The 15,363-nt window shown below is 44.9% G+C and overlaps 1 protein-coding gene across 1 annotated transcript; it reads right to left on the bottom strand.

The window, feature by feature from the left end:
• Nucleotides 1–429: 429 nt before the first annotated feature.
• Nucleotides 430–12,448, bottom strand: ZNF175 (zinc finger protein 175). The gene is made up of 5 exons (XM_013995120.3): nt 12,369–12,448; nt 10,364–10,634; nt 7,426–7,552; nt 7,073–7,168; nt 430–3,730 (listed from the first exon to the last, which is right to left on the bottom strand). The coding sequence occupies exons 2-5, from the start codon at nt 10,433–10,435 to the stop codon at nt 1,884–1,886; spliced, it is 2,142 nt and encodes a 713-aa protein (XP_013850574.3). The 5' UTR covers nt 10,436–10,634; nt 12,369–12,448; the 3' UTR covers nt 430–1,883.
• Nucleotides 12,449–15,363: the final 2,915 nt, after the last annotated feature.

The raw sequence follows: 15,363 nt of genomic DNA, 5'->3' as shown, positions 1-15,363 counted from the left end.
ATACATTTCCTGATGGGTAGAGAACCAAGTACAGGAACCTGGCTCCTGGGCCTGTCCATTACAGATCATGCTCTTCTGCTGCTTTCTTGGGGAAAGTGGGAAAAGGAAGGAATTATAAAAAAAATGTGAGGATAGTTGAATAAATTACAGTGTGTCCACATACTGGTAGAAAACCAATGCAGTCATTGCAGCAGCAGTATTAGAGTGAAAAGAATGAGTGCATATATGTGTATGATATGGTCTGATATTTGTGAAAATACTTATATAGGTATGTGCTTATGAGCATCGTAATGAGTGTGTGTGTATATCAAGTGTTGGCAGACTTCTGCTGTAAAGGCCAGATAGTAAGTATTTTCAGCTTGCAGACTACGGCTCTGCCGCTGGAACACAAAAGCAGCCACAGACAGCGTATAAACAAACAAACACGGCTGTTTTCCAATAAAACTTTATTAAAAACAAAAAACAGATGGGTGGCCAAATTTGGCCACTGGCCAGGTTGCTGACTCCTGGCATATATGATTAGGAGCCTGTATAAAAATACAAAAGGGTCCATACTAAAAGGTTGACACTGGTTATCTCTGGAGAGTTTCGCCATAGATGGTAGAGGTGGAGAGGGGAGGGTAGAGCCAAATGAATCATGAGAGAAGAGAAAAACTACACTCTGAAGACGAGAATCACAAAAAAAGTACATTCATTGTGTCTATATATGTATATAAATATTGATTGTGCAACCTTAGGATATAAATATTCAATAGTGAGTAAACTTGATAAACATTAGGTCCTTTTGAAAAAATAAATTTTCTGGAGTTCTCTTGTGGTACAGTGGGTTAAGGATCCAGTGTTGTCACTGCAGCAGCTCACGTTGCTGCTGTGGCATGGGTTCAATCCCTGGCCTGGGAACTTCTGCACACCTTGGGTGCGGCAAAAAAACCAAAAACCATGTGTGTGTGTATTTATATAAACACATGCACACACACACAATCTATCCATACCTCCTGTTAGGCAGTGAATCCTGTAGCACACACCACAGAATTGAGGGAGTGTGTGTGTGTGTAAATATGTATGTTGACCTGAAGATATACATATTTATATACATATTTACATACGTATGTGTAACATTGCCTGGTCATCATTCAGTTTGCTGGCACTTTAAAACTATTTCTATCCAGGAGTTCCCATGCTAGTGCAGCAGATTAAAGATCTGGTGGTGTCTCTTGGGGTGGTGTGGGTTCAATCCCAGGCCCAGCAGAGTGGGTTAAGGATTCCGTGTTGCTGCAGCTCTGGTGTAGATCACAGCTGCAGCTCAGATTTGATCCCTGGCCTGGGAACTTCCATATGCTGCAGGTGTGGCAAAAAAAAAAAAAAAAAATCCCACATTAAACTGGATTATCATTAATATAAATTTCCCACAAACTTTCCTGTAAATAATCTGGTAACAATCTGGCTTGTACTACATTCTGCACAAACTCTTTTCTCAATGTATTAGGGTTTCTTCCTGAGGAATTTTACAATTTTTAATGAGGTTAGTACAAGTATGGACTTTTCCACTCTCTCTTAAGTTCTTTTCTGACTAATTTCCTTCATATAAAATAATGTGTAACTTACTGACAGGCTAGACTCAACATGCTCAACTCCTAGAGTTTTTCTGAAGCATGAATTCTATAATATGACTAAATCTGACTCATAAAGATTTTTTTCTGCAAGAGATATAGGGAGTTCCCTGGTGGCTAATGACTTGGCACTGTCACTGCTGTGGCTCAGGTTACTGCTATGGCTCAGGTTCAGTTTCTGGCCCAGGAATTTCTGTATGCCACAGGCATGACCAAAAGAAAAAAAAAAATTCAGAGGGTTTGTTTCACTTATGTATGTTCTGATGCTAATAACTAGGAATTGATTTCTGGATAAAGCCTTTCACAGAATAATTGCTTCTTGTACAGTTTGTCTCTGGTATGAATTGTTTGGTGTTTATTAAAATTTGACCTGTTGTTGAAGGTCTTCCCACACTTAGAACATACATAAGGTCTCTCTCCTGTGTGAATTCGTTGATGCACTTTGAGTTGTGGTTTCTTGCTGAAGGATTTCCTGCAGTCACAGCACTCATAAAGTTTTTCTCCAATGTGAGTTCTCTGATGTGTAATCAACTCTGACTTCTGGAGGAAGGCATCCCCACACCTGTAACAGGCAAAAGTTCTCTCTCTAGTGTGAGTCATCTGATGTTTATGGAAATTTGACCTACCATTGAAAGCCTTCCCACATGCAGTGCACATGTAGGGTTTCTCTCCAGTGTGGATTCGCTGATGCTCTCTGAACTGCGACTTGGAAGTAAAGGCTTTCCCACAGTCGCTGCATTTGTAAGGCTTCTCTCCAGTGTGAATTCTCTGGTGCATGCGGAGTATTGACTTCTGGTTGAAGGCCTTCCCACATTCACTGCACACATGGTGTCTTTCGCCAGTGTGAATGTTCTGGTGTATGTTGAGGTGTGACTTTTGGGTGAAGGTTTTCCCACAGTCACTACATTCATAAGGTTTCTCCCCCGTATGGATTCGATGATGTATATCTAGCTGTGACTTGGAAATGAAGGACTTCCCGCAGTTATGGCACTGATAAGGTTTCTCTCCTGTGTGGCTTCTTTGATGTACAATCAGGTGTGCCTTCTGGATAAAACCCTGGCCACATTCAATACACACATAGGACTTCTCCCCTGAATGGATCCTCTGGTGCAAGCTGAGCGTTGACTTCTGGGTGAAGGCCTTCCCACATTCACCGCATACATACTGCCGCTCCCCGGTGTGAATTTTCTGATGTATGTTAAGTGTCGAATTCTGAGAGAAGCCTTTCCCACATTCACTGCATTCGTAGAGCTTTTCCCTAGTATGAGTTCTCTGATGTCTGAAGAGAGATAACATCTGGGAAAAGGCTTTTCCACACTCCTGGCATTTATGGGGCCTCTTTCTAGTGTGAGTTTTCTGGTGTGTAACCAGCTCTGACCTTTGAACGAAGACCTTTCCACATTCCCTACATATATAAGGTATGTTACCTGCATGGCCTGTCACAGAGACACCAAGTTTTGGTTGTGGGGTGAAGGCCTTTCCACATTTACTGCATTCCTGGAGGTTTTCTACACTGTGGAATCTCTGTTGCTCAAGGAGGTACGACTTTGGAGTGAAATCCCTCCCACATTCGGTGCACCTAGCTGGTCTTGCCTGAGTATGAACTTGATGTCGTGTGAGTGGCTGTTCAGGGCTGAAGATTTTGGTACGTGGGTTACTGTCACGGACATTCTCTCCTGTATGCGTGTTCTTGCAGCTGGCATTGGAAGAGCTGTGGGTGAAGAGCAGCCCAGATCCGAGAGTCTCATCAGGGTGTTTTGAAATATTGCTTTGATTTTGACTTACTTCTAGGATAGGCTTCAACCTTTGTGCACATGAGCCATGTTTAGGAGGTCTTTTTAGTGAAGAAACAAGGTGGGGCCTCATAAGGATGATTTTCCCAGGGTCCCTGTATTCATGGTCCCTCTCTGTGTTCTGTTTTTTCTTATCGAGGAGAGCCCCCTGATGTGAAGGTTTATTTTGATTTTCCTGGTCTCTCTTTCTCTGGTCAGCTTCTTCCCACAGTTCCTCTAAAATGGAACACCAGGAGCCATCTCTGGTGACTTCACCCACCATCTCATTGTGAGATGAAGCATTTTCAGAAAACTCCTGTTGTAGGGTTTCAACCCCAAGCTCCCCATCTAGAAGGAGAAAAAGAGGAACAGACACTGTGAACAGTTAGCAAAGGTTAGAGGGGAAGTCACACGGAGCTGACTGAGATTCTGAGCACAAGGAAACTGCTGAGTCACATAATAAATCACAGTGGTGGTGCTGATGGTGACAACGAGAGGAAACAGTTGCATGACCCTTATTATATGTCAGGCATATGTCTGTACAGCATGGAGCATCTGCCAGGCAGTGTTCTATGTGATGCACACCTAAGCTCATTCCATCCTCACAACAGCCCCACGAGGTAACTACTTATTATCTCTATTTTTACACATGAAGGAAAGGAAACACAGGATGGTTAAGTAATTGGCCAGAATCACTTCCCTCACCCTTGGGGAAGTTAGAGTTCAACAAAGGCAACCTGGCTCCAGTTACGTAGGCGGTCTTCATATCTAGCAGGATGACTACAGGATAAAATAGACAAGGGGTCATAGGGCAGCATCTGTCAAGAGCCAAAGCTTGAGGGAGGGGGATCAGAGTGCAAAACTTCCTCAACTCACAACAGGGTATGTCCTGATCAACTCCCCGTAAGTTGAAAATACCCCGAATACACCTAACCTACTAAACATCATAGTTTATCCCAACTTAAACATGCTCAAAGCACTTATGTTAGCCTACACTTGGGCAAAGGCATCTAATACAGGGCCTATTTATAATAAAGTGTTACATATCTCATGTAACTTACTGAATACTGTAGTGCAGATGAAAAACAGAATGGCTGTCTGGGAACGGAAGGGTTGTAAGCGTATTGTTCGTTCCCTTTGTGATCACAAGGCTGACTGGAAGCCACTGATCACTGCTGCTGCCTAGTGTCACAAGAGTGTCATACTGCAAATCGTTAGCCTGGGAAAAGGTCAAAAGTCACAACACATAGGGTTTCTGCCAGACGTATATGTTGTGCTTTTTGCAACACTGTAAAGTTGAAAAATCTTAAGTGGAACCACCATAAGTCAGGGACCATCTGCCTTCATTAGCTTTCAGATCTAAATTGTCACTCATCTCCCAGCTTCCTCTCACTTGCTAGAAACAAAACCAGTTCATCAGGCCTGTATATCCTCAGAAGGACTGCTAAAGCGTCAATCCTGACATAGCCAAGCAGTGAAAAAACACCCATGCCCAAGTGCTCAACTCTCCATGAAACTGAAGTTTGTCTCCTTGAACTTGGGAATATGCATATCCCAGCAAGGGTACTTGGAAGACTGGACAAGCAAGCTGTCCCCTAGACTCTGGTTCACCCCTTCTTCCACAGGGCTTAACTGTGGCCAAGTCCATGGCAGCCAAGCCACATAACAGCTCACAATTTCCTCTGCAGTGACATGTGACAGTGAGATCTGTTTTTGCTGATGGCAAGTGCATACAGTATTATGTACCACTTCTGGCCAGAGTAGTAAATCACAGCTTCTCAATACCCTCCATCCCATCTGGGCCTAGTAGAACTTGGCTTTGGATGCAGTGCATTCAGTCCTGCAGATTGACAGTGTCATAAGAAATTGTACAGCAGTGGCAAGAGAAAAACCTCAACACCTGAATGAAAACAAAACGTAAGGCTTCCTGCTGACCTGCCTCTCAGAACTGTTTTACAGGGAGAAGTTACTCTAGAAATTACTGTACTAGACCTTGGTCTCTTTGTTATAATTTTCAGCCTTCTGCTACTTGACACACCATTTTTTGCTAAGAATGGGAGTCACTGATCATCCAATTTACTATACAGAACAGAAGACACAGCAGATTCTTTTTATAAAGTGGCTAAAATTTACTATTACCTCATCCCACCAGAGAATTTAAATACTCGAGCATGATAAGACCATCACATCTTGTTTCCTTTCTCTTGCAAGTCACTTGGATAAACTGTATCCCAGACCGTTGTCCTGTCCCCAAACCTCAGTCATCTTTCATTTTTTTTTTTTAAAGTGAGAATACTCTATTTTTTATCATTTTGGGGGGGGCATCAAAATCTGAGAAAAAAAGAAAATAGCAATCTTTGGGGCAATAAAAATCTACCACTGCAGGAGTTCCCATCGTGGTGCAGCAGAAACGAATCTGACCAGGAACCATGAGGGTGCAGGGTCAATCCCTGACCTTTCTCAGTGGGTTAAGGATCCAGCGTTGCTGTGAGCTGTGGTTCAGGTCACAGACGCGGCTTGGATCTGGCATTGCTGTAGTGTAGGCTGGCAGCTACAGCTCCTATTAGACCCTTATCCTGAGAACTTCCATATGCCTTGGGTGAGGCCCTAAAAAAGACAAAAGACAAAAAAATAATAATAATCTATCACTGCCTCTTGACTGAACTCATGATAACTGGAATCCACAAATCCTATTAGGAACAAAATAATCTAACCATGAGAAACTAGGGAGCTGGTTAATGGTGATGCCACTGGAATTAAGAAAAAGGGTCAACTCAGTTGCACTTTCAAAAAGAAAAAATGGCAGAATTTCTAAAATGACAAGAAGACTGAGAAGAGCCAAAACACACAGGAATCTGACAAAATGTATAACGTGAGAAGAATTTCTGATGTGTGTAATGATTCTAAGAGCTGATCTCCCAGAATAAAGGAAGTGAGTCAGCCCATAAGAGAACACAGTTTAGGCACGGGACTGGAGGGGCTGATGCACGGATCATCAGGAAAAAAATGGACGCCTAAGTGTTGAGAATAGAAGGGCCCTTTAAGGTCATTCCTCTATGAAAGGATGACCAGAGGGCAGTACAGGGCCCCAAGATGGAGGCAGCAGTTAAGGGTAAAGAAGAAAGATCCACCATAGAAAGAAACTGATGAATTCAGGGGGCAAGTAAAAAGGAAAAGAGACCTTTGGAAAATTCTATGGACGTAAAATTCTATGGACAGAAGCAACAAATGGATGGAAAATCCATGTGCTGAGATGCTCTTATTGTTTAGTTATTAGAAAAATGAAATTTAAAACATGAGACAGCCCTATCATAACATGGGCCATAAAGGAGAACTTTGATTAATATTAAGCGCCAGCAAGAAGACGCACAAATGTGCATCCTTGCACATTCCCAAAGGGGAGTGCAGGCCGTGCAGCCCACCTGAAGTGCTGTATGGTTTACTTAGCCAAGTTGAGTGTAGCCATATGGTTTACTTAGTCATATCCAGTGATCAGGCAAATCCCACTCCCCAGTATTGGGGAATTCTTTACGTCGACCCCTACAGAACATTTGTGTAATAAAGTGTGGCAGCATCTGCTGAGAAACTAGGAGTAGGAGTAACCTGAGTGTCTACCCCAGGGGAAATGGGTAAGTGTGGTCAGCTGAATAACGGCCCCTCAAAGATCTACACGGCTTAACGGTCACTCACCTTGATACCTCTGATGTCGGCGTTCAGCTGCCCCCATCCACGGCTCTTCCCCTTTTTCTGTGCTGAAAATGACCTCTGGGTTGGGGATATGATACCCTGTGAATAAGAAAGGATACTGCGTTTGGATGTGGTCTGGGGCTTTAGAGGCCATTCAGTGAAGCCTGGCACATCAGAAAAGTCAGCATCTTTCTCTAGAACAAAGTAACACTCGAAGATGCCCAAAAGAAATGGACAGTTTGGGACAAAGCGAGGGCAAAGTGATTACATTCTTCAGCTGTCCCACTGGGTACCACAGGAAGGAAGGACACCTCCTCAAGAAGGCTGCCCCAGAGCCCCAGGTCAGGTATGCTCACCCACTGAGAAGAGGTGGCTGTAGATCTCCAGCATCACGTCCTGGTACAGGCGTCTCTGGGCAGGGTCCAGCTGAAGCCACTCCTCCCTGCTGAAGTCCATGGTCACATCCTCAAATGACAGTGACCCCTGTAACAGCACACCCCAGCTCAATATGAATTAGTCATCATTGGTGAATGGGGCAGTTACATACAAGGGTATGTTTTTAATGGCTTTTTTGTCAAGATACATATGGTTTCCCACTAACTACCTGTTTCATACTGTATTTTGTGGGTTTAAAAAAAAACTACAGGAGTTCCCGTCGTGGCGCAGTGGTTAACGAATCCGACTAGGAACCATGAGGTCGCGGGTTCGGTCCCTGCCCTTGCTCAGTGGGTTAACGATCCGGCGTTGCCGTGAGCTGTGGTGTAGGTTGCAGACGCGGCTCGGATCCAGTGTTGCTGTGGCTCTGGCGTAGGCCGGTAGCTACAGCTCCGATTCAACCCCTAGCCTGGGAACCTCCATATGCCGCGGAAGCGGCCCAAGAGATAGCAATAACAACAACAACAAACAACAACAACAACAAAAAAGAAGACAAAAGACAAAAAAAAAAAAAAAAAAAACTACAGAGGTGTTCCCTTATGGCTCAGCAAGTTAAAGATCCAGCACTGTCACTGCTGTGGCTCTGATTGCAGCTATAGCATGGGTTTGATCCCTGGCTCAGAAACTTCCACATGCTGCAGGCACACCCAAAAAAAATTATAGAAATATCCTTCCATCTGTTGTGTACTTGTAATTTATAGTAAGAAATGTATATTTGGTCCTCAACCCTGTATCTGGCACAGAGCTCCTAAAACCCTTGTAATTTCCTATAAGGAAAGTAATAAAGATATCACTTGCTGTGTTAATGAGGTGACTTTTGGAAAGCACTTAAGGATGGAGCCTGGTCATCAGAGAAACCAACCTTGTGATTAGAAGGTTGGAACGTTCAGTCTCAACTGCTGACCTCTGGGAAAGGGAGAAGGGCTGTGGTCAATGGCCAGTGATTCAATCAGTCATGCCTATGTCATGAAGCCTCCATAAAAACTCAAAAGGATGGGGCTCAAAGACCTTCAGAACACTTCCATGTGCCACTGTGCTGGGCCCAAACTACATTGGGACAGAAGCTCTGTTATGATGTGGCTTCTTTGGTGTTATGATTCCTACTCCTCTCTGTGAAACTCCAAATTTATGCTATGTTAAGGAATTCAAAATGGAGTCACAGTGGCCAGTGTGAGTTTCCATATTAGTTGTTATGAAACAACCCCAGTGCAGGGCTGTGAGTCTTAGGGTAATAATCTAAGAGTATTAACCTTAGGTAAGGGACTTTTTTTGGCCCTGTCCTTGGAAAGACTTCACTGGAACAGAAGCAGCAACGGATAAGACAAGATCCCCGGGGATGAACCTTTCAGCCTACTGACAGACCCCTTAAAATGAGACACTGAGCCACGTGACTTGAAGGCTCTTGGTTGGAGGACCTGACTCCACAGTGCTCAGAGCTGTTCCAGAAGGATGCTGCTGAAGCCCTGTGGAGCAGAGGGCAACTTCCTGCTCAGGTTTGTCATGAGAGTATATAACAGAAGGCAAAACAGAAACCTGGGAATCTGAGGAGGAGCTATCTAAGGATGTCAATAAAGGGTTAGGACATAAGTACCAGAATATTTCAGTGAAAGGGTAAAAATTAATTGCCTCTAAGGAGATGGATTTTAGGAGTAAAGACAGTGGGGACAGCTGTTTTTATGTAGACGCCTAGCAAGATAAACTGTGAGCAAAGACATCTGAACGTCCAGAGACATAAGACACACCAAAAAATAAATCACTGAAGGACAAGAAGAAATCACAAAAATAATTGACCAATAAAACTTAGGGGAAAAAATTCCTGCTTACTAAAAAATACAAATTAAAGCAACAATGGGAGTTCCCGTTGTGGCAGAGCTGAAACAAATCTGACTAGGAACCATGACGTTCCAGGTTCGATCCCTGGCCTCACTCAGTGGGTTAAGGATCCTGCGTTGCCGTGAGCTGTGGTGTAGGCTGCAGACACGCCTCAGATCCTCCATTACAGTGGCTGTGGTGTAGGCCGGCAGCTGTAGTTCCGATTCAACTCCTAGCCTGGGAACCTCCATATGCCTCCTGTGTCTTTCTTTTAATGTTTTCTGTTGCAAATGTTTCTGTCAGGTTGACATGATTTTTAGATATTATTGAAATACATAATCTCAGCATATATTGGTTGGTAATAAGCCCCATATTTATTATACCTTTTTGTGTTTATTTTTTGTTTCATATTTTATTGAGGTATAGTTGATTTACAGTATTATATTCCTTTTTAAAACAACACATCCGTGACTTTGAATCTAAACCCATCAAAGGACAGTGATGCTGTCCTGCATCCATACGCTAAGTCCTCGTCTCTAGAACTTCCTTGCATGCCTGTATTTGAAGATACATGGTCTTCAAGGAGGCAACACAGTTAAAATGAGGTCTTACGGGTGGGTCGTTGTTATTTTAAAAACATGCAAATAGGGCAATTGGGAAATGCTGTTCTCTGGCGCTTTTCTTCATCTTCTAGAACAGGCAAAACCGTGTGGTCCTCGAATGCCAGTTTTTGCTCTAGGATCCTATGACTATAAACGAGGAGGGCACAGGAGAAACCAGCCAATCCCCACAGGAGAGGAGGAGGCAGATGGGGATCAGCTGAGAACATGCAAAGGCCCAGCGGAGGATGGAGGATGGAGGTTGAAGGGTCTTCGCCAGTGCTGAGCAGGAAGGAGGCAGTATTCCCCTGCCTGTGGCTAGGGCTGCCTTTTCTTCTTCCTTTGCCCTGGGGCCAACCCTTTGGTCCAGCACATCCTCCTTCGTGGGCCAGTGAAGCTTCCTCTGCCCTGGCCGTTCTTGAGAACTGGTCCTGAGGCTCTGGCTTACCTCACATGACACATCCAGCTCCTCTGGACCCAAGCCCTGGGGCCTCTGGGGCAAATTCCCATCAGCAAGCATGGCCCTTCTGGGCGTCGACTCTTGGTCTCTTTTGCCGACAGCTTCACTTTTCCTAGGAGCCTGGAGTTGGGTGGATATCAGGAGGCTCCGATCAGTCCGATCAGAACTGCTGGGAAGAGTCGGGCTGGGGTGTGAAGGGAGATCCTGCAGCCTCAGTGATGCGGCCTGAGGCAGGGGCTCTGCAGAGACCCCAGAAATCCTGCAAACGCAAGGACCATGCAGTTACCCATCTGCTGTTCTCTCCACGTGAACTTCTGAGGGCCATTCGCTGAAGGCTCACTGTGCTAGACATTAGGGTAGACAAAATGCAGAAAAACTAACCGGTAAAAAGTAAGGAAAAATGAAGAGAGACTAAACTGAAGATTTAATTGCAACTCTGACATCTTTTAACCACAAGATGAAGATACTACTTTATTTGCAGTTTCAAGATGAAGAGGAAGGCATTTATCAAAAGCACTGAGGAACTTAGAAGGATGAAGCTTGTCAAGCCCTCTGCACCTGCCTGGCACATGGTAAACAAATAAATCAGCAAGTTGCAGAGTCTTTAATTTTCACACAACCCTGTCAGCTACATGTTATGATCACTATTATATGTATTTTGTGGATGAGGAAACAAGACCGGTGCTACCATGTAATTTGCCTTAAGGGCACTCAGTCTGCAAAGGGAGATACAAGGAATGAGTCTGCCTCAATTTAAACTGCACACAGTTGCAGTGACAACTATACGGTCAGCTTCCAGAAACATCATTTGCATTTATTGTTGCTTTTAGAGAACTCAGGCTTCGAGTTGGATGCTTCAGTGCCTATCCACAATGTAGACAGTTCAGCCTTTTCTGACAAAAATAGAACTTAAGTTCATTGTACTCCACCCCACTTGGACCTGGAAAGCCTGCAGACAGGCCCCACCCAGGACACCCAATCACTTACCATTTCTTGGCTGTTCACTTCCCCCCTCTGTTCACTTCCCTCCCTCTACCCACCACATCCAAGCAATAATTGACCACAATGATCTCCAGAAATTCCCAGTGCTTAGACCACAGAAGGTCATGAAATGCTTCTCAGTCACCCGGGGCCAAGCTTCTGAAATCCTGACTGCCAACAAATGGCTTCCAGTGAGTGTGCTTTCCACAGCACTCCTCCCCCAAATAATCCCCAATACAGGGTTCCAGATAGTGCACCCCAATAGGAAACTATCATTAATTTGCTCAGTTGCCAATCACCAACCCTCACCGTGTGCACAGCGACCAACACTGACCCACTCATCCATTCTCAAAGGACTCCAACACCCACGCCCAGAAAGCAGTGCAGTCACCTTCACAAACCCCCATCACTGACCTCCTAGGCCTCCAGTCGACTGGTTCCGTATGCTACCCTTAGCAACCCACTTTCCTGATTTCATAGGTCCTCTATCACTGTCGTGTCCCCCCCACAGTGTGTTACAATAAGACCCTCAGAGTCCTCCAATCCGTGACGCTCCTGCTCCCAATCAATCACTGCCTCCGACAGTCCTCCAAGCAGCGGATCACTTCCCCATAGAGCTCCCGGTACCAACTGTGAAAGCCCTGTTAAAACGTACGTTCACTGTCCCCAAGTGAGCAAGTTTTACAGGGCCAGTTAGATAAAAGCTGATATTGAAGTACACTTGGAATTTAAATTATAAAGATACTTTTGAATTTACACAAACTACTGCAAAGAAAGGTTTAAAGTTGAGCCAAGCATCCAGCTTAAGTTAGAAAACCCCACTTACTCCCCTGGCCCCCGTCACTAAGAACCCCATCGCTCACCCGACAGATCCCCACCACTCGCAACACAGTCCCGGCATCATTCGTCCCACAGACCCCATCACTCGGCCCCCAACCCCCACTTCATTCACACCAAGTCGATTTCCTCTCAAGGACCCCACAGCGTCCCTATTGCTAATACTCCAAATCACCTCGGCGTCCCGCAGGCGATAAACGAATTAGGACAGTTGCCAACACAAGCGAAATGGCCGCTCTGGGCCACTTCCGGTTTGGACCCCAGTCAGGATTTGGGGAGTGGTTTGAACTTGCGCATGCACCCTAGGACTTTTGAAGCCACCCGCCGCCACTGGTTATCTTGACGTGTCACTCCGCGGTGTTTCAGGGATTGTTAGGAGGACAGCATGGCCGCGCGCTAAGGAATTTTGTGAGGAGGCAGCCATTTTCAAAGAATTATTCCGTACAGCCAGGGAATGTATTAAGCTCTCTTCACAGAGTTGAAGTCTTGATATTGCTCTACGTTGCGACTTCTCTGCAGCCATAGCCCATAATCTCCTCTTGCATTTTCCCGCAGGATCAGAGGGTCCTAGAGGAGTATGGCTGAGGTTGTGGACTGGCAGGACACAGAAGCTCAGAGGGACAGAGTCTCTTGTCTGCCAGGCATCTCCCTCACCGCAGCCCAACTCTGTACATTCGGGTCATACTTGCTGATTTTCTCAACCAGAAATAACTGCTGTCAGTTTCTTTTTCTTTCTTTCCTTCCTTTTTTTTTTTTTTTTTTTTGTCTTTTTGCCATTTCTTGGGCCGCTCCCAAGGCATGTGGAGGTTCCCAGGCTAGGGGTCGAATCGGAGCTGTAGCCACCGGCCTACGCCAGAGCCACAGCAACGCTGGATCCGAGCCGCGTCTGCAACCTACACCACAGCTCACGGCAACGCCGGATTGTTAACCCACTGAGCAAGGGCGGGAACGAACCCGCAACCTCATGGTTTCTAGTCGGATTCGTCAACCACTGCGCCACGACGGGAACTCCAACTTCGGTCAGTTTCATGTCTGGGCTCGTGAACTGGACCTATGAGAGAGGATGGATGGATGTAAAGACCAGTCTTTGTCTAGTGTGCTCTCCGACCCTCTTCTGGTCCCTCCCCTACTCTGTTCTGTACTCCTGGGATTTACCCCTGCAAGCTTCATTTTCCAAGTACCTTTATTAGCTGGCTTCCCACTACGTTCAGTTAGTGAGTCAAATACTGGAGATTAAAATCAAGGAAGAGGGAGTTCCCGTCGTGGCGCAGTGGTTAACGAATCCGACTAGGAGCCATGAGGTTGCGGGTTCGGTCCCTGCCCTTGCTCAGTGGGTTAACGATCCGGCGTTGCTGTGAGCTGTGGTGTAGGTTGCAGACGCGGCTCGGATCCCGCGTTGCTGTGGCTCTGGCGTAGGCCGGTGGCTACAGCTCCGATTCAACCCCTAGCCTGGGAACCTCCATATGCCGCGGGAGCGGCCCAAGAAATAGCAACAACAACAACAACAAAAGACAAAAAAAAAAAAAAAAAAAAAAAATCAAGGAAGAGAATGTAAACTCCAAGATATTTATTTCTTCCCCTCTCTTCACATTGTGCAACCTCTCTGGCAGTGGCTACATCCCCCTGGAGCCTCCAGCTCCCAAAAGGGAAGACCTGCCATGGCCCATCTTATTCTGCGTTCCCAGATCCCTGAGCTCTGGCACACCGCCCCTTCCCTTCGCCTTGGTGGTGGCCTCCTGCTGTTATCATTTCTATGTTTCGTTTTATTGTCTTCTATTGAACTTTTCATCTCCTCTGTCAACTGTGTAACCAACTTTCTTGCTTAAATTTCCTGTATTTTAAATACTTAAAGTGGAGTTCCCGTGGTGGCGCTGCGGAAACAAATCCGACTAAGAACCATGAGGTTTCAGGTTCGATCCCTGGCCTCGCTCAGTGGGTAAAGGACCCTGCGTTGCTGTGAGCTGTGGTGTAGGTCGTAGAGGCAACCCAGATCTGGCGTTCCTGTGGCTGTGGTGAAGGCTGGCAGCTGTAGTTCCAATGAGACCCCTATCCTGGGGACCTCCATATGGTGCAGGTATAGCCCTAAAAAGCGGGGGGGAAAAAAAGCGATTTCTTTTTTCATAATTGGATCTTGACTGATAGAAATGGATAGAATGACATATAGAAAGACATGTGAGATGTTGAGATAGATAGATGAAAAAGTGTATATGTATTTTTTATATAAATGGGTGGATGAGTTGAATGAATGGTGAGTATGTTATTCAAGGAATGACCCAGATTTCATTCTTGTTTCATTTCCCAAGCATCCTTATTCTCACTTAGTCTGAAATGTGTTTCTTGTGCATGCTGTGTTTGATCCCTGGCCTGGGAATTTCCATGTGCTCAGGGAGAAGTGCAAAAAAAAAAAAAAAAAAAAGTCATAGTAAAAACCTAAACTTTGAAATTTAGGGATGTGTATATTCTTGGTAAGACTATATCATTCTCTAAGGTTAATAATAGGGATGAGATAAGGATCTTTAGAAAAGTTGATAAGGAAAACTCCAAGGTGCTTTTGTGTAAATCCTTTGAATAGATAATTCACAAAGTAAGATTGCAGTTAATTTAAAGACAGGAAAGGACGTTTATAGTCACATCAATGCAAAGTAAAGCTATAATATTATTTCTCTAGTTGTGGCAGAAATGAAAAAAGTCAGTCATACCAGTCACTTTTTGGGAATTTTAAGATATATGTGTGTGTGTGTATATATATATGTATATATATATATTTATTTATTTATTTATTTGTTTATTTACTTATTTATTTAGTCCTTTTAGGGCCATACCCTTGGCATATGGAAGTTCCCTGGCTAGGGGTCTAATTGGAGCTGCCGCTGCCAACCTACACCACAGCTCATGGCAACGCCAGATCCTTAACCCACTGAATGGGGCCAGCGGTCAAACCCAAGTCCTCATGGATACTAGCTGGTTTCATTTCTACTGAGCCACAATGGGAACTCCCTACAATTTATTTTTTAATAATTATTTTACTCTATTTTCGGCCACACACAAGGCATGTGGAAGTTCCTGGGCCAGGGACTGGACCTGTACCACAGCCAAAACCAGAACCACAGCAGTGACAATGCCAGATCCTTAACCACCACCAGGGAACTCCTGTCTGGAGATTTAAATGA

Source organism: Sus scrofa, chromosome 6, assembly GCF_054392235.1.
Source record: "Sus scrofa isolate SSC_HxYL_T2T_F1_AM1 chromosome 6, Sscrofa_HxYL_maternal_Yorkshire_Landrace_v2.0, whole genome shotgun sequence".
NCBI lineage: Eukaryota > Metazoa > Chordata > Mammalia > Artiodactyla > Suidae > Sus > Sus scrofa.
The sequence above is the reverse complement of the archived record's forward strand: the minus strand, read 5'-3'. Positions and strand labels throughout refer to the sequence as shown.